The sequence below is a fragment of the Peromyscus leucopus genome, chromosome 1 (assembly GCF_004664715.2).
Source record: "Peromyscus leucopus breed LL Stock chromosome 1, UCI_PerLeu_2.1, whole genome shotgun sequence".
NCBI classification, from domain to species: Eukaryota; Metazoa; Chordata; class Mammalia; order Rodentia; family Cricetidae; genus Peromyscus; species Peromyscus leucopus.
In genome coordinates, this window is record NC_051063.1 from 107,176,643 (window position 1) to 107,196,350 (window position 19,708).

At 39.1% G+C, this 19,708-nt stretch overlaps 1 protein-coding gene across 2 annotated transcripts in view; it reads right to left on the reverse strand.

Annotated features, from left to right (window-relative positions):
- Pak1 (p21 (RAC1) activated kinase 1) overlaps positions 1–19,708 on the reverse strand; it is a 60,816-nt gene that overhangs the window by 17,205 nt on the left and 23,903 nt on the right. For both annotated transcript variants that reach the window (XM_028877461.2, XM_028877460.2), the window contains exons 5-9: positions 19,292–19,329; positions 12,573–12,689; positions 9,603–9,777; positions 7,150–7,213; positions 3,280–3,328 (exon numbers count right to left, since the gene is read on the reverse strand). In XM_028877461.2, coding sequence (XP_028733294.1) covers positions 3,280–3,328; positions 7,150–7,213; positions 9,603–9,777; positions 12,573–12,689; positions 19,292–19,329 — 443 coding nt within the window. The remainder of the gene's footprint in view (positions 1–3,279; positions 3,329–7,149; positions 7,214–9,602; positions 9,778–12,572; positions 12,690–19,291; positions 19,330–19,708) is intronic.

Consider the following 19,708-nt stretch of genomic DNA (forward strand, 5'->3'; position numbering starts at 1 on the left):
CCCAGCAGCCACATGGCAGCTCATAATTATCTAGCCCCAGTTTCAAGGGACCCACTGCCTTCCGAGCTCCTTGGGCACACACAAGGTGTATGGACACACGTGATGGATAAACACCTATACATATAAAAATAAGTAAAACTTTAAAAAATGAATGATGCAAACATTTTGAAGTCAAATACTACTTCAAGTCAATAAAGTCTTCTGAAGAGGCTCAGCTAATTATTAAGAATAAAAATAATTCATATGGGCCATCAAGATCGGTCAGTGGATCAAGGTTCTTGCAGCCAAATCTGGCAACCTATGTTTGATTCCTGGGACCCACATGACAGAAGTAAAGAACAAACTCCCTTAAGCTATCCTCTGACATCCTCACATGTGCCAAGGAAGACATGGTCATCATGGTCATGTGCATGCATTCCCACCCACCCCCCATACACACACTCACATTCTCTCTTACACACACATAAGTATTTAATAAAAAAAATTTTTTTAATGATTTTGTTAATAATTTTGACCTCTTCCATTTCTAACTCTAAATGAATTGTGTGGAAATGGGTTTCCTAGCAGGTCAGGCCTTAGGTCTCACTGCATCTTTCCATAATGGCTGAGGAGTACCTTTTCCTAAGGGCTGGATAGAGACACATTAATCTACTGTAGATATGAAGTAAGGCTTTACAACTAGGACTGGGGCCTTAAGGATCCCTTTGGAGCTCCTTAGGCCATCCTTAGGATGAGCTAGTGCCTGTGAACCTCCCAGTGGTCATCAGAAGCAGCAGCAAGGCAGAAGGCAAGCAGAGGCTAGGATAAGACACTGAGAGTCCCTTTTAGTCACTACTGATGAGCTCTAGAGCTCTGGCTAAATGCCTTGACCTAATAAAACCCTGTCCATCCAGGACACTACTATAAAAGAAAAAAACTGGACTGGAACCTAAAAGCTCTAAGCTTTAGGCTTGACTGTCAACTTCTGAATTTGACTAATCACCAGTTTTATGACCCTAAATCTCTTTATAAATATACTGAAAATAATAACTCAACCATGATTCACCTACTCAAAATATGTTTTGAGTACTAAAAAAACAGACATGTCACTCACACATAAGTAAAAGATTTAAGTGATAAAGGAAGCCAGCAATGAATATGATAAGCATAGTAGCCACCCATCTGACAAGCACCTGGCAGAGAACAGCAGGAATGATGACTGTGCTTCCTGCTGTACTTACCTATCTAAGCCAAGCCTAACAACCCTTCAAAGTAATGTGGGGCATTTTTAGGTACAGATGCTGAAGCTAAGGCTTGAAAGAAAACTGCCTATGATCATAATCAATGCTCACAGACCAGTATAACTCCAAAAGCTCTTCTAATATGTTCTTTCTATTATACACATTAACTTTAAAAACAAGCTTGAAAAATGACTGATCTCTAACAGGGAGATTTCCCAGCACTAACATGCTAACCTGTCTATATGTGACAGACAAAAGCTCCCCTCTTCCAGCTAGATAACACCCCCACAATCATTCACAATGACTAAGAGCATCACTCTAGCCTCACTACAGATTTATATTCCCTTGGGCAGGAAATGAGGCCTTCCTGACCTCACTGCATTAGCCTCTCTAATGGATTTGCTTCCATTCATAGTTTTTTAACCACAAGACAAGCACACAGCAAAGTCAAGTTTCTCTTTCCTGTGGCCTGCTTCTCACATAGGCATCTCCAAGACTTCCAGGAACACAATCACCTGTCTGTCTCCTACAAGGCCTAAGAGGACAGAAACATGGTAAAAGGAGGTCCCTAATACCTAACCTTAGCTCCTCTGCTGTGACTCTACAGCCTAAAATACACAGGATTTAATTCTAACTCAGACCCCTAACAGAAAGAGATCAAATGGTTCACCCAAGGTAGCAGAAATAACTTCAGGCATGCATCCATGTCTTTAAATTTTCAATTATTAACTATAATAATGATTTTATTTATTTTTTAACATTTTATTTTTAATCATGTGTATTATGTTTGTGTCTGTGTGTGGATTTGTGCACATGAGTGTAGTGCTTGCTGAGGCCAGAGGAGGGTGTTGGATACCCTATTCATGGAGGTACAGGCCCTTGTAAGCCACCCAACTGAGGGTACTGGGAACTGAACTTGAGTCTTTTGCAAAAACAGCGAGTGCTCTTAACTACTGCGCCATCTCTCCAGTTCCCATACTGGTAATTTTAAAAATTGATTTACTCTCACACAACATCAGTATTTGGCTTTTACACCTCTAAAAAGTTAACTAGAACCCAATAAAACCTGTACTATCCCTCAAAGATACCAGATTTTGATAACCAAAAATATATAAGTAGATCAAAGCAGCCTCCCTCAGAGAAGCAAATTTTTATTTTCACTCAAAGAAGTTCCTCTCTCAGTTTCTGAGTTCCAATACTTTTTTTAACTAAGAATTTCTCCCAGGCAGCTGCTAACTGCAGCCCACCTATCAGCATCCCGTTTTGTAGACAGTCAAGGGTAGTCTACAAGGAACCTCCAATTACTTGATAGTCCCTTCATGGATTCCTTTTGCTGATCTTGGATCAGTGGGCTTTAGCAATAAGGTCAGCATTCTGATGACTTAATAACATAAGGACCAAGAGGAACCTCCAAATAAACAAGCCTCCAATGTCCAGTGGGATCGGAAGCATAGAGCTGGAAGTTACTAGATTAGAAGCTGACAGCCACAGGTTTAAATCTCCCATAACTAGGCAGTTCAGTAAGAGCTTTCCAGCTATCCACCTTCTTGATCTTATACCTCTGACTTTATTCTTTCTCCTTGAACAATATTGCCATCTGGAAGTTGTTCTCACATTCTATCACTAAGTTCTGTCAATTTACCTGCTAACTATTTCTCAACTCTACTTACTTCTACAGCTACATCTCTCATGGGGAATTATAAAACCATCTCCTGGCTTACATGGTCCATCCTTCCTCCTCTGACCTGCTCTCCATCCTGATCTTTGGTAGCTTTTGCAAAAGTTGTAAGTCTCATATTCATCTCCTATTTGAGCCTACCATGGTACAGAAAAAAAACAGAAATGTCCCGCTGAGCGAGAGAGAGAGAGAGAGAGAGAGAGAGAGAGAGAGAGAGAGAGAGAGAGAGAGAGAGAGAGAGAGAAAGAGAGAGAGAGAAAGAGAGAGAAAGGGACAGAAAGGGACAGAAAGGGAGGGATGGGGGGATACAATTAACTGCAAATGGAATTAAAAACAAACACTTTAGGAGTAGAAGTCCAACAGCTGGTGATGAGTACTTACCTCCTGCCCTGTGGCTACGTCCATTGCGGTATACACTGTGCCTGAAGCCCTGAAAGAAAGATAAGGGAGGAAGGAGAATAAACCCAGATGGTCAGTGAGGTAGTGTTTGTCCATGCAGCTTCACACACAACCTGGAACTATGTGAGCAAAAGCAGCCGAGGTAAACCCGTCCTCTGCACCCCCCCCCCCCCACCACATCTGAAAGGCAGAGTGTGGAGTAAAGAAGGAAGGCCTTAACCAATCTAGAACTTCTACTTTGTCTCATCTCAAGCAACTTAGGACTCTGAGCTTTACTTAGACACATATGTCAGAGTTTAGTCCATAAAATGCAAAAGTGTTCAAAGACATTCATTTCTTAAACCTGCTTGCCCTCCTCTTCTCTGCTCCCCTTGAGAACTTGCTTTCATTTCTTATACTTTCAACTGGGAGTGACAGGATGGGAAAGGGAGACCAAGGAGTTCAGAATGAAATGGGGGGAGAGATGGCTTATATATATATATTTATTAAAATATAGACTTTTAGAGTATCAGTAATGTTCTCTTTGTTGACCTGGATGCATCTTACGTTCATGTATGTACTTTTTAAAAATTAACTGAGCAATATATTTATGTGTGTTATCTTCTCTTAAAATTTATATTAAAAACTACAACTAGAGTTTGTTTTTGGTGGCATCTGCCTGCAATTCTGTAACTCAGTCAACCAAGGGAGGAGGATGGACAAGACACTAAAAAAAGTGGTAGCAAAGGGCTGCAAGGAATGATATTCAGCTTTTAACATTCTATTCCACAGTTAATCTTTAAAAAGTACAACTGATTTTTAAAAACGATAAAAACTTGGTCAACGCACACTGAATAGCCTGAAATAATCTTGAAGTATCCTTCCTCTCCTTATTATAGGATACCTTGACACTTTTAAAATCACACTTTTCAATCACAACTGATCAAAAGGGTTTCATATTCTATGGTTGAAATGAAATGCATTTTTAGTTTTTTTCAAAAATAAAATGATACTGCACATACTTTTCCAAATATATGTACTTCCAGAAAATCTGGGATTATTTCTACCTCACCCTCAAAGTAAGACTAGCTCCACAAAAGACATATGAACATGTAGGTATTTATATACACGCTCAAACAAAGAGATGGAGTAAGTGAAAGAGATGCTAAAAATAATGCTACATGATGCTATCTCTATGAAATAACTAAAGCCCTCATCTTGTGCCTAAAATCACAAATCCTGTATATGCCTAAGTAGTTTGCAACACATATTTGTAGGTATACACAACATATGTCACATATATAAAGTGCAATTTGTAGACATTTTTAATTCTGGTCTTTTATAAGATGTTCCCAGCAAATCCTGAAGTTATGCTTCCCATAAAAGTCACGTTAATTCAAGAAGAAAAGACAGCTGGACGTATGCCTCCAGCTAGAAACTATGGTCACCAGCTCCCTAACCACCACCCCTTGACAGCCTAGCTACATGCAGGTAAAGTGTAATTATAAGATATTGGCTCTCAAATGAGGACTAGATATGTTCACTATAGCTATTTCTTCACTGCCTAACCATCTTTGCCTAGAGATCTTTAGTTACAGAATGTGTGTCTATTTTCCTGACCCTAGCCCTCTGTATTCCTGCCAATTTACATCACTCTTTTTAAAAAACAATGCTTAGATTTTATCTGTATTTTTATTTTGCCTATATGTGTATATGTGCACTGCGTGTGTGCCTGGGGAAGTCAGAAGTGGAAATGGGATTCCCTGCAACTAGAATTATGAATGGGTGTAAGCTACCTTGTGTGTGTTAGGAACCAAACCTAGGTCTTCTACAAGAACAAAAATACTCTTGGCAACTGAGCTATCTCTCCAGCTACCATATATACACCATCCTTAAAGGACAAACATGTTCAACTGAGATTATATCTTTCATGTTTACAAAGTTTTAGAAAGCTACATGAGCAGATATAAGATCAGACACTTAACGGTCTTCAGGTCCTAAAAAGGAAGCAAGCCTAAATTATAACAGTACCAACCAATGCATCAAACTGGTGTGACATTTTTTAAATTATGAAATACAACATTAACAAAGGTGCTTAATAAATATTTCATTCTTGCCTTAACCTTAGCAGGCCTGCGAAATAAAGCAGAGAACATTTCCTAGATGTTATACATCTAATTTTTTAAAGGCATGTTTCAGAGGAGAAATGCCCTTAATCCACAATCCTCCACATTTACAAATAAAGAAGCTCAAACCCAGAGGAATCCAACTAGCTGAAACTCGTCCGTGTACCCTTTTTGCTAAATATTTTTTTTTTTTTTTTTGGTCTTTTTGGTTTTTTCGAGACAGGGTTTCTCTGTGTAGCTTTGGAGCCTGTCCTAGGACTTGCTCTGTATACAAGGTGGCCTCAAACTCACAGAGATCCGCCTGCCTCTGCCTCCCAAGTGCTGGGATTAAAGGCGTGTGCCACCACTGCCAAACGCTACATTCTTAATAACTCAATTTAATCACCTAAAAACAAAAATGCCATCTATCTTACTGAGGTAAGCAAAATAATTTCTTCTCAATATGTAAGCTATCTTGTTCTACCAGCTTGGACTCACAAAGGCATTGTATCAGCGGGAAAGCCACTAGGATCAGGAAAAATGGCATCTACTCAGCCAAAAGTTGCTTTGAGGATCAAACTGAAACTCAATGTAAATAATAAACTATAACATGATACGCAAATGTCACCCCATCCCCATATTTTACAATTCTTTAACACATTTTCAGAAATTTCTGTTAGCCTAAGAAAACTAAGACAAAAATTGCAATTAATTAGTAACAATGCTTTTGTTCCACTGAGAGCCAACTATGAGCCAAACTTAATTTTTTCAGTTCTTTTAAATTTCATGTGGGTTTTTTTTTTGGCACATTCATAGAAACCTCATTATTTTCACTTTTCATCTAGAGGTGCAATTTACCGAATTTGTTCTGCATTAAGTTATATGTGTATAATTTGATTTTTACATATGTACACAACTTAGGTTCACCACTAAGCTTCTTGCAGCATTTGCTCTTTCAACGATTTTTTTTTATGTGCACTGATGTTTTGCCATTGGTGCTGGGTATCTTGGAACTGGAGTTACAGACAGTTGCTAGCTGCCATGTGGGTGCTAGGAATTGAACCTGGGTCCTCTGGAAGAGCAGTCAGTGCTCTTAACCCGAGCCATCTCTCCAGCCCCAACATTCCCTCTTTCTTTGTCCCACTTGACCTCCTCCCAGACGAAAGGTGACTTCTACACTATAATTCTTTTGTGTCTTTCTATCTCCAGCTAACTTGAGATCCTTGAAGGCAGAAATTGTGCCTGATTCATAGCATATTCACACTCCTCAACACAACAAAACTCAGTTAAAGATTTGCTGAGTTCAATACACCGAGAGGACAGCATACGGTTGTAGAGATGAAATAGAGAGTAAAACTCATAAATTTTATCATCCACCTAGAAAAATAGGTCCCATCCCATTATTAGAAAGTCTGTAGAACTGAGTTTTAAATTTCATATTAGTGATTATAGGTCTCAGAACTAGGGCAAACAGGGTTAATATGGAAAATCAGTTATAGTTTGGGAAGCTGTTTTCATGCTAAGAAAATAGGTACTTTTTCTAAGAAAAAGGGGTACTTTAGTATGGCCAGATAATAGCACATCTCTCATATAAAGCATAATTCTGCAAAATCTGGAAGTCATTCTAATATAACAGATAGGTGAGGCAAAGTAAAGAAAAAGAACAAGGTTGATGAGAGGCAAAAAAAAAAAAACCAAGGAAATTCATATATGCCAGTACATACAATTTTAAGTCATTTCTCCAAGGAAACAGAATGCCCCTACTAACCCTTGTCCAATCTTCTCAAACCGTGTATACTTCTTCTTAGGATCGCCCACACTCACTATGCTCCCTTTGAAAGAAACAGAGACCATGAATCATTTTTGTTCCAGATCAAGATGCACAAGAGAGCCCATGATCTTCTTTAACCCCTAAGTTGACAAGTTTTACATTACTGTGTCCAGTTCCCCTCAAAGCATCCTAACCAGGCATTAACTTTCCCTCAGGAAATCTCAACCAAAAGTTTTATTTATTCCTCCTCTCCTCTGTTTTTTTTTTTTTTGTTGTTGTTGTTTTTTTTTTGTTTTGTTTTGTTTTGTTTTGTTTTTTTGAGACAGGGTTTCTCTGTGTAGCCCTGACTATCCTGGAACTCCCTTTGTAGACCTGGCTGGCCTCAAACTCACAGAGATCTGCTTGCCTCAACCTCCTGAGTGTTGAGATTAAAGGCATGCACCACCACTGCCTGGCTACAACCAAAAGTTTTATATCCTTGATTGTGTTTATTCATAGTAATTTACTCCATTTCTAAACTTCTAAGAGCCATTCATTCATTTTAAAATTAACTCATTAAACATTTATTCATTTATTATATACCAGACTAAATGCTGAGTGCTAGAAATAAAGAGGAAGATAAGGTACACTTAAGACAGTCACTCCTCTCAAGAAGCATTGCTGTAAGGATAGAGGAAGAGGCAGAGAAACAGACTGCAAAGGCTTCAGAAAGGCCCTATCTAAGCTAATTTTTATAAGTACAACTCAGCTAGGTTAAGAAAGCCAGGAGAGTTCTGTAGCAGGAGACAGTTTAAATAAAAACACAGAAGGATGAGAGGGCCCATGGGTCTCACGGCAGTATTCTAGAGGCAGGGAACTGCAGCCCACAGAGGAAGATACTTCCTCAAAGTCATATGGTAAACTGGTGTCAGAGCTAAGATTCAAAGTTTGGTTTTTAGTCTCTCAATCCAATTAGCTTTTCCACCAATATCTCAATCACTAGGATCTGGTACTTTTCACATACATTATTATGTCCTTTAATTTAAAACAAATGGGGGGGGGACTGAAGAGATGGCTCCGTGGTAAAGAGCACTGGCTGGTCTTCCAGAGGACCCAGGTTCAATTCCCAGAGCCCACATGGCAGCTCACAACTGTCTGTGGCTCCAGGTTCAGGGGATGTGACACCCTCACACGAATGCACATAAAATAAATTTTTTTTAAAAAGCAGGTATAAGTATTACTATTTAAAAGGTGTGAAGGGGAAGGAGGCTCAAAGAATAGCAGGAAATTGTCCAGGCAATCTGCTTTCTATAACTCACTGTATTACTATGAGGGGACATTCCGGTTTAGGGAACAAGAGAACATAGGATTAAACAGATGCCAGGAAGTAGCTTTTACTTCATCATAGGAGGCCCTTGCAAGGGCAATTCTTTTTTTTTTTTTTTTTTTGGTTTTTTGAGACAGGGTTTCTCTGTGTAGCTTTGCGCCTTTCCTGGAGCTCACTTGGTAGCCCAGGCTGGCCTCGAACTCACAGAGATCCGCCTGGCTCTGCCTCCCGAGTGCTGGGATTAAAGGCGTGCGCCACCAACGCCCGGCGCAAGGGCAATTCTTAAGACAGTGAACTAAACAAACAAACAAACAAACAAATTTTAAAAAAGTCAAACAAAAACTAGGAAAATTATTAGGAAGAAATAGAAGTTGCTCAACTCAAGAGCCAGAAGCCTCAGCTTTAGAAAGCATCATGAGCATTCAGGCTGGATCAAAGCAGTCGTGACAATCCCCTTCTCAATGATTCCTCCAAGGGGGGAAAATCAACCTATACCTGACTGCAGGAGGCAATCCGCTCTATTTACAAAATCACAGCTTCATCTAATCTCAGCTGCACCTCTTTGCAGCTCGACGATCTTAGGGTCTTAAAAACCTAAACTTCAGAAATGAAGATTACCATGGGTATCTTCACAGAGTTACTATAATAAAATTTAAAAATTCAAGAAAGTATCTTTTTTGCTTGTCATTTTTTACATGGTGCAGGCTCATAAAACATGGTTTCTCTTTCCTAATTTTTCTACATCCACGATGGCAGAGCTGTCTTCTCCTAGGTCAACAGCAAGCATCAATAAGAGCACTCTTTTCCACCAAGTATAATCAATACCTCAATCTTTCTCCGTGTAGTATTCTAGATTACTCACTAAACAGCAGCTATTTGTCGTATCTATAAACCACAAAGTCAGCTGTCCACATTCTCTCTTGTTATGTCCCTATCCTAAGGTAGTGTACACCCAGAACTGGTGAAACAGAGAAGGGGTGAAAGTTCAGATGATGAGCAGTACAGCCCATAGTTCTGGTACAACACAGAGCCAACCAGGCACACAGCCTAAACCTAAGATCCGGATCTTTGCAGTAGCATTCCACCTCAATGACTGACCAGTCACAGACCAAAGGAAGGTTCAAAAAAGCTATAAAATGCTTACGTAATTTCTCCAAGATCTCCTCATCAGACATTTTAGGCTTCTTCTTCTGCTTTTCAGTGTTTCGGGTCAAAGCGTCTGGTGGAGCGGTGTTATTCTCAGTAGGTGAAATGGGAGATGTAGCCACATCCCGAGTTGGGGTAACAGGAAGTGGTTCAATCACAGATCGTGTATATACCTGCATAATCAGTGGGAAATTTTGGAAACAAAGCCTTTTGTTAGCATAGTGGAACCTTTTCTAAATGTTCTAGTTAGAACATCCCCAGGAACCTCCCCCTTCCCAGCTCAGTCTTTCTCTTATATGTCAAAATCTGTATTATTCTTCCTCTGAGCCCCAGCCCATCTGCCTTGGGTAAAATGACCTTCCTTGCTATCACAGAAGGGTTAGTGACGGCCTTAGCGCCAAAATCACTCCAAAAGGGCTAGACAACTCTCCCTCACCCATGATACTCTGTTTTTCTAAGATGAAATGAACTCTTTTGTGTAGCCCTTGAATACTTTCCAACATTATTTTCTATGGAGTTAATGAGCTGTTGAGCTCTTACTAAGAACTCTTATGCTTCAAGAGGCAATAGGGTATAGTAATTTAAAACAAACTTGGGAACTTTACAGCCTGGGCTTAAATCTCAGCTCTCATTCCTACCTGAATGACTTCAGTCAGGTTATTTCACCTCTCTGTGCTTCAGTTTCCTTGTCTATAAAATGGTGATAATACCTACCTTATTCAGCAACAGATCAACATGTGTGAATGAACAGAGCCATGCACAGCAGATATTAAGCATTTAAACTTTAGCTTTTAAAGACAATGTTTTTCCTGTTCACTAGTTTAACAAATATTTGCTGAGAATCTATGGTAAGCCTAGCTCTGTACAAAATACGGCCCTACTCATTCTGAAGAAGGAAGTGAGAAAGTAATTGCTACAATTCAAAAGAGAGAAATGCTATCAAGAAAGGAGCCACTACATACTACTAAGGTTAAGAAGAAAGTACCCCCAGGTGGTACTTCCTTTTCCAGGAGATGCTTTCAGTATTTATCAGATTTTTATCATTAAAGAAATCCTATGGGCTGGAGAGATGGCTCAGCGGTTAAGAGCACTGATTGTTCTTCCAGAGGACCCAGGTTCAATTCCCAGCACCCACATGGCAACTTACAACTGTCTGTAACTCCAGTGTAGGCAAAACACCAATGCACATGAAATACAATAATAAATTAAAAAAAAAAAAGAAATCCTAATCATTTTTTGATCATCTATAGAGTCTATTGAGATATTCCTCCTTGAGTCCTCTAACTGACTACTTACCTAGTAAGAAACAAGCGTTCAGAAAGTGTTTCTACAGAATCAAGTAGTAACTGGATCAGCTCTTTCAATTAGACTGACTTTCTGACTACTCCAGTAAAATAATTCCTCCATTTTTACTCTTGTACCTGCAGAACAATTAGATCCCAGGTATATAAACCTTAAGCCTTCTCTGCTTCTCTCTCTCTGATTCCTTGAGAAAGAGATCCTATCTGTTCCCTCTATACCATTATCCTTAACTGGCTCCCAGTGTAGGTTATACACACAAAATGTGCTATGTGTGCTACTGTGGAATGTAACCTGGACTTGGTTTAATTATCTGCTTTCAAACCCTGGCTTTTGCTTACTAAGTGACTGTGGATAAATCAACTTACCTCACCATATCCCATCTGGTTCTTCCATAAATTAGAAATTAGCTATATACTTTTCAGAGAAGAATGTTAAGAAAAGCAAATTTATCAATCTATTCTTTCATTCAATATTTACTGCCTTCTCTATGATCCCTGTGCCAAAAACTATATTAGGCACTTAAAAGATAGATAACATGATAGACAGACAGACAGACAGACAGACAGATGTCCTCTACTTTAGAGGCATTATAGGTTTAGAGAGAAAACCGTTTTAAATAAATATGCCTGCAAACCACAAACAGGGCACATCAATGGGAAAATACTGACAGCTCACTGATTGAGGCTATTTTCTTAAGGTAAATTTGTGACCTATAGACAAGGAACCCAACAGACTCTATTTGTAAGTTCTTAGGCTAAGAGGTAGGTCATCTAATTGAATTTCCTCCACAGCATCTTCCATTAGTCATTCAATCAACACAGAGCTTAAGTCCTAGATGGTTCTTTCATTATGGAGTTCTCCTCATAATAAAAAGCTGAAACAAACATTAGTAGAGTGTTTCAGAGTATCATCTGATGGAAAATCACTGCTCAATGATACTAAATCAAATAAAAGGCAAAAGTACAGACTCTGCAAAGTGCAGGAGGAGAGACTGTGGCTATTCTGAAATGCAGGAACCTCAAAGGAAGTTAAACGAGAAATCACTACCAATATCCGGCATCAAAATGCACTCCTAATGTCCAGCATATTAATAGCACTAATGTATTTATAAACTCCCTTGGGTCTTTCAGCATCATCAAAGATGCTGGAGAGGTTGAACACTACATATTTAACACAAAAGAAAAAATCTTTGTCAGATAATTTGCTGCTTTCTATGTAATTCTGGAAGTAAAATGTGTCAATTCTATATACCTTCCTGTCATATCTGTAAAGAATAAGATAAGTAAACCGAGGTTAGATTGCTATAATTATCAATTACCTAGGGAATTTTAGGAATAGCCGAAATAACAAATATACTACTTCTCTTTAATCATGTAGAAAATACCTTCAAAACAGGTGGTTCAGTTGGGTACAGCAGCACATGCCTGTAATCTTAGCACTTGGGTGAGTAAGGTAGGAGGAACACTATGAATCAAGGCCAGCCTGGACTACATAGTGAGACCCTGTCTCAAAACATGAGAGGAAAAAAAAGCCATATAATGACTGTACCAGCTCCAAAGTCTATGGACCCCTATATTGGACAAATGGCCTTAATACCACCATCTCCCCATTCTCTGTCACCCCTTATTTGAATGAATCATATATCCTTCCAGATGACAGGACTCACAGATTTTGTGTGTTCTGGGCGTGGAGCAATCACTGGAGGTGGAGTAGCGTCATCATCATCATCTTCATCTTCTGACACTGGTGGCACTGCTGGGGTCTCAGACACAGTCTTCACATTCTATGCAGAAAAGACAATTTATCTTGTCCAGAAGATCTAGAACTTCAGATCCCAGGCCTGCTGGTTCTCTAGAAGGAACTCAATTCTGACTCCCCTTATGAAAGCCTCATCGGCCTCAGGACTCTCCACTTCCCTGCAGTCAGCAGCCCTACTCAGTCAGCTTCCTTTTCTTTCAGCCGTCACTATCCACCCCTCTGGGTGCTTCCTTTTCTCACCTAAAGCCTAACTGTGGAGCAGCATACCAGCTGACAGCTTCCCTGCCTGCCCCTATAATCAAATACTTGAAGAGAAGTTCAGTTTCTTCTTAGTCTATGAATTTTACTCTTGATAATGAACAGAAAATAAATGTGGAGAAGAAAGTTTTCATTTTCTATGCTTTATCTCTGTAATTCCCTGCTCTTCCTAATGCAGTAACTAGACGTCTAAACAGCCACCCCTCCCACTTTCCTTCTTTCAAATTCCTGACTCTGTTATGTCATACAGTGTGAATGTGGGAGGCCCTGCCTCAATAAGGTACACGAGGATCTTTCATTCTAAAAAGGACAATGAGTTTCTTGCCAGGCTGGATGCTCTCTTTATCACTGAGCTTCTGTCCTATCCTAGAATGAACTCCACTAGTACTACTAACTAGATTTGCTAATGATCTGTAGCAACTTGATTTTCCCATGCAAACTGGAATAGAGATAGACAAAGTACCAGACTCAAGATAAGTGGATCTAAAACACACGTTGTTGTTTTGTTGTTATTGCTGGTTTTAATAGTAGGTAGGACCAGAAAGGCAACAGGAATTTTCAGATACACTGACATAAATAATTTCAGACGTTTTCAGAGTCCCTAGAATACTGTGATGGATTCCATTAAAATCAAAGGCATAAAATTTATGTGTAACTGGCCAGGCAGTGGTGGCACACGCCTTTAATCCCAGCACTTGGGAGGCAGAGGCAGGTGGATCTCTGTGAGTCCGAGGACAGCCTGGTCTACAAAGTGAGTTCCAGGAAAGGCGCAAAGCTACACAGAGAAACCCTGTCTTGAAAAAACATTAAAAAAAAAAAAATTATGTGTAACTGCTCTTTAATCTTTGTTGGTTTATTACATTTTTAAATTTTAAGAATTCTTTTAACCTTTGATCACTCCAACAACAATATAGTTATGGCACGTCTGATAAAATGTGAATTACAGAGAAATGGGTTTTGTTGTCGTTGTTTTGTTTTGTTTTTTTCCTAGACAGGGTTTCTCTGTGTAGCTTTGATGCCTGTCCTGAATCTTGCTCTGTAGACCAGGCTGACTAACAGATCCACCTGGCTCTGCCTCCCGAGTGCTGAGATTAAAGGTATGCGCCACCACTGCCTGGCTCAGAGAAATGGTTTTACTGGCAAGTTTTTCTTTAGGATATTTAGGTGTGTGTGTGTGTGTGTGTGTGTGTGTGTGTGTGTGTTGTGTGTGTGTGTGTGTGTAAAAGCATATGAGGTAGAAGTTCTTCTCTCCTGTGTATTATAAGAAACCTACTCTTGGGACGCAGGAATTTAAAAATATTTTCTTCACAGGAAGGAACTCATCATGCCTGGCACTGTAAACCTGGTCATAAGCCCCATGGTTCAGAAGGTCACAGACCATAGTAGACTACTACCATTGTTTTGATAAATGGCTATGTTGTCAAACTGCCTCCTAAATATTTATGTGCATACTGATGGATTAGTATTACTCTTGACCATGACCAGAGACGATTCTCTCTGTAGTGGGTAACAACAGTTAATGCAGAGACTCATAACTGGTCAGAGTGCTCAGCCCTAAATGGGACATCTCCATCAACCTTCTACACTACCCAAGTCTCAAGGAACATAGCAGAAGAGAGGAGGTAGAAAGAATGTAATAGCCAGAGGATGGGAAGGAATGCTGTGAAATGCTGTCTTCTTAATATGACATGGCATTTGCGTTCATGAGCTCACTGCAGCTGTAGTTACCAACACAAGATCTGCACGAGGCAAAGCCAACAAGATCCATCAAACACCCCATCACGCAGCACTAACGGCTCTTAGTGGGTTGAAAAAAAAAAAAAAGGAAATGATATAAAAATGGGAAATGGACCTGTTGGGAGGTATTGGGGTGGCACTAGGAAGGAGGAATTGAGGGTGAGTATAGTCATGACATATTGTATACAAAATGAAATTGTCAATAAATAAATAAAATATATTTAATAAAGTAACAAGTATTTTCACCAATTGTCGAGCTATGTTCCTCTTCATATCCGTGGTAGCGATCTTCTGACTAGGATTGTGTGTTCTCTCTCAGGCTCCCTAGCCACAGCAGTTTTTCTTAAGTTAAATGTCTGCTTTTTTTTTTTTTTTAAGAAAATACCTAATTTTAACCTAGACACAAAGGTAAGAGGGAAGCTACCCTTGTTTACTTTTTTAAGTGACCAGGACTATCCCCTCAACCCCTTACCCCACACTTTTTCCCTACAGCTCCTTTTTCTCTTCCTAGGGGTTTTCTCTCTTACTCCCTAACTAGGTCTGTGGAACCAAGGCTGGCTTGAGCTTTTGCTCTTCTTGCCTCATCTCTGTCCTGGGATTTCAGGCATGTGTCATGTACCTGGCTTCTAATTACTTGATGCTGTGGCTGCTTCTGATCTCCTCCTAACAGACTTTGCATCTTTTATGAATTTTTACAGTGGTTAAGTTATGACCTGCTTTTTGTTTTGGAATACTGTTCCTTTTCAAATATATCTTTGGGCTAACAAGAGGTGAGAACATGAATTCAGTTCTTTTTTTTCTTTTTTTTTTTTTAGTTAATTCAGTTCATCCCAGCTTATTTTAGAGAAATATTTCTAAGACATGGCTTAGACTAAAATGCACATCCAACTATAAATATCTTTTATTTAAAGTAGTTACTTAATTCTAGCACAAACTGAAATTTCTCTTGCTTTATATACTGGACCTTTGATAAACCCTTAATGAACAGACTTTTGTTACACTATCCCTTGGACAGGAAAGCACTGCCCATTTTTTATTACCTAGGTTTAGCTGGCATTATGTTATAAATCCTTTTTGTATGTTCTGATTTATCACTAACTTGTGAGACTAAGAGCAAAGCCCTTCCTTACCAGCCCTTAACTTCTCAGCACTCAAAGAATCTATCACAGAATCCATACTCTCTTGTTTAAGATGGGGTCAGGCTATGCAGCCCACACTAGCTTGGAACTTATGACCCTCCTGCTTCAGCCTCCTGCAAGATTACAGATATGCACCACCACACCTGGCTGGTATGAATTCTATAAATAAGAATCAGTCATAAATATATTTTATGATAAATATATCCTAACATCTTGATACGAATGTTTCAAGCTGAAAGAGATCTACAAGATCATGTTTGTTAAAGGAGCAAACCTTTAGGACCTAGCGTGTACATTTCCCTCGACTATCAGAAAGAACACATCACAAATCCAACATGAGCACAATGCACAGTATTCTTGCAAGCCCTTTCCTTTGGCTCCTATCTCCTCCTTAGCTTGCCATTAAGATTTTCTCAAGGTCTAACATGGTTCACATTCAGTTTTGTGCTGCCTGTGCTTTGGCACAAAGAAAATGCTGAGGAAATACTTATGAAATGAGTAAATGCATGAATGTTCAGGAGAATGGATTTTTTTTTTTTACTGACTTATACTAACTCAACAGTAGGAAGGAATTCATAATCTTTCTGTGCCACATTTTCTTAAACTATAACATGGAAAGTAATTCTGCTTGATTATTTCATAAATGAAATGAAACAATGTATACAAAACCAATATAGAAATCAATATGCTACCATGATAAAATCATATCCTCAACTAATGTGCAACTAATAAGGAAATATAGAACAGCGAGTTATAGAGGAAATGCTCTCAATTACAGGGAAATGCCCTTGACAGTCTGAGTGGTTCTAATTGTAGATACTAAACCAAGCAGGTGTTATCCTCTCAGCCATATGGCACGAGCCACAGGGCTCTTCTCCCACACTAACAACATGGCTGCTGCTTCACTGTAGTCACCTTTATAAGACCTTCTTATGTCTTTCTCTGTTCCCTGACACAGGAAAAAAAAAAAAAAAAAGGATTGGAGTAGTGAGATTCAAGGGTTCTAGTTTTTCTTTCTTTTATCTTTTATTTTCTCTCTCTCTCTCTCTCTCTCTTCTCTCTCTCTCTCTCTCTCTCTCTCTTTTTTTTTTTAAGACAGGCTTTCTCTGTGTAGCCTTGGCTGTCCTGAAAACTCACTCTGAATCCAGGCTGTCCTGGAACTCACAGAGATCTGCCTGCCTCTGTCTCCCAAGTGCTGGGATTAAAGTGCACCACTACCTTGGGTTCTAGTTCTTATACAGTTTTATATGTTTGTTTTTTGACACAGGGTCTCATGTCACTTAGGTCAGTCTAATTACCATGTAGCCAAGGATAACCCTGAACTTCTGGTCCTCCTGCCTCTACCTCCCAAGTGCTGGGATTATAGGCTTATACTACAACTTGTTTCTAATATGGTTCTTATTATTAAAGAGTCTTCAGGAAGGTTTGCTTTTCTGCCCAGAAAATGAGGACAACAGTACCTCCTTCCCATGGCAATTGTAAGGATTAATTATGCTAAAGAGGAAGATTTTAACACAGTGTCTGGCACAGAGCAGCCACTCAATAATAGATAACAGCCACTCTTCTTACAAAAGCATAGACATTTGACCCACGGGTTACAGCTCCACTTTGTTTAGGCCCTTTCTTCAATAATTTACTGATCAATAATTCATTTGCAAATACTTTTCCTGTCTTTTAATCATATCTCTTCCATTTGCTGCAAAGCAGCATGGGTGGAGAGGAAAGCAGGGCAGAGTAGGAATCCACTGTGTATCACAATGAGCCTTTCTCTGTTTCAGTTTTATCAACTATAAAGCAAGGATTATAATCCGCTTCATTACACTGCTGTGAAAAATAAAAGAGACAGTGAATAAGAAAGGACCCAACACACTGCCAAGCACCAGACTGGCAAACTCTTCTTCCTATAATTGCCAACAGTATAAATGACTCTGACTGCTGGCAGCAAGGTCTGACAGTGGCTCAGTACTGTGTTATATTTATTATTCTCCTCTTTAAAATTCTTTAAGCTTTTCATTTACCTTTTACACAAAGCCAAACTCCTACATGACTTGGCCTATTTTACCATGCCTCCTCACCGCCAACCTCTCTTCCGGCACATTTTTACATTCCAGACATATCAAACTACTAGCAGTTCCCAGAATACACATACCTTGTGAACCTCTTTCTCTGTGCATGTAATTTTCTGTCTGAAATATCTTCATCTCTCTAATCCTTACTCTAAATAATTCATTCAGCATAGACTTTAGCATTGAGATGCTTTCACTGACACATCCGATCTTTCATTCAATAAATGTTTAGCAAATGTCAGAACTTGCTGAGTACCAAAGACAAAGCAATTAATAAGACAGACATAGCTTCTGACCTCATGAGGTTTATAGCATATTGTACTGTAACTGCATGTGCCTTCATATCCTCTATAAGACTAGGAGGTGTAAGTTTAGGACAATGTCTGACTGCTCCACACACGACCTGGCAGAGAACAGAGGCTTCTATAAATGTTTAATAAATCGATATGGCATGAGCACCTTTGTTTTATTTCCTGCAGTTCTGGGGATTGAATCTACAGCCTCTCACATGATAAGCAAGTACTCTACCATTCATCTATATCCCTAGCCATCTTTTAAGTTTTTTCTTTGAAATAGCGTTTCTGTAAGTAGCTCAGGCAGGCCTTGAACTCATTCTACAGCCCAAGCTGGACTTAAACTTTCAATTCTTCTGCCTCAGTCTGTCAAGTAGCTGGGATTAAAAGGCTTGGCCACCAACCCTGGCTATAAACAGTTTTCTATAAGAGATAACACCCCGTATAAAGAATAGTATTCTCTTATATGTCTCACAGCTTATTATTTATATGACCAAATATTATTATTCTTTATATGACAAAGATATAAGCATTTCATTTTTTAAATTCATAACTGTCATGAAAAATGCAACTTTTAAAATGAGGGACATAGAGGTACTTTTTAAGGTCATCTAGGTATGCTTCCCAGCCAATTCTTCAGTGATTCCTTTCACAATCCTTTAAGTTATAGAACACCACTACAACCTCAGAGGGGAGAATGATGGACTTAAATAAATAGAATCTGTTCCCTCCAGTTAGTAGGCCTTACTGATGAAAGAGAAGAGATCCTTTTCAAAACACATCCAGTTAGGAAAGGAAAGTTAAGGAAAAAATGTATCACTCGCATTTTACTGTTGAAAAATCTGAACCACAGAAAGACAAACTGGGTTTCCCAATGTTCAGTCCTGCAAATGAAACAGCCTAAAAGCTACATCTTCTGGTTTCAAGGTTAGAATTTCTATACCACTGTAAAGCTGGAAGAGCTATACTGTCAAATAGGGGCAACACTGTTCATCATTCCAATTCCTTTACTGCAGAAAGAGAATCTAAGTCATGGCAGTGAGTGTCTCCAAGGCCAGGCTCTGTCTCTACCACACTATCTTGAACCTCACTTCCATACCCACTTATGGCAGAATGGAGGAAACACAAACTTACCAAAGTGTTAGAAGAATTATAATCTTCAGCTGACTTATCTGTACAAAGAAGAGAGACAAGAGACTTAGTAAACAAGTATAGTTAATCCTTTTCTGAGTGCTAAGGAAACGATCTGGCCAAGCAATTGCCAGGTCCACAGAATGGTAATAGTATAACTTGTCCTATGAGCAGAAGCCATGGCAAGTATATATACCTAACAGGTCTCCTTTAACCTTCACTATGGCTCTAGGTATTATTATTATATTCACTTTAATAGACTTTATAATTGAGAGAAGTTAAGTAATTTGCCCAGTGTACACAAAGGTTAAACAGATGATTCAAACCTGAATTCTGATCTAATTCTAAATACCATGCTCTAGTATCCACAACATGAGTTTTCAATGGCCAAGAAACTGTCCTACAGTCTGAGATAAAGGC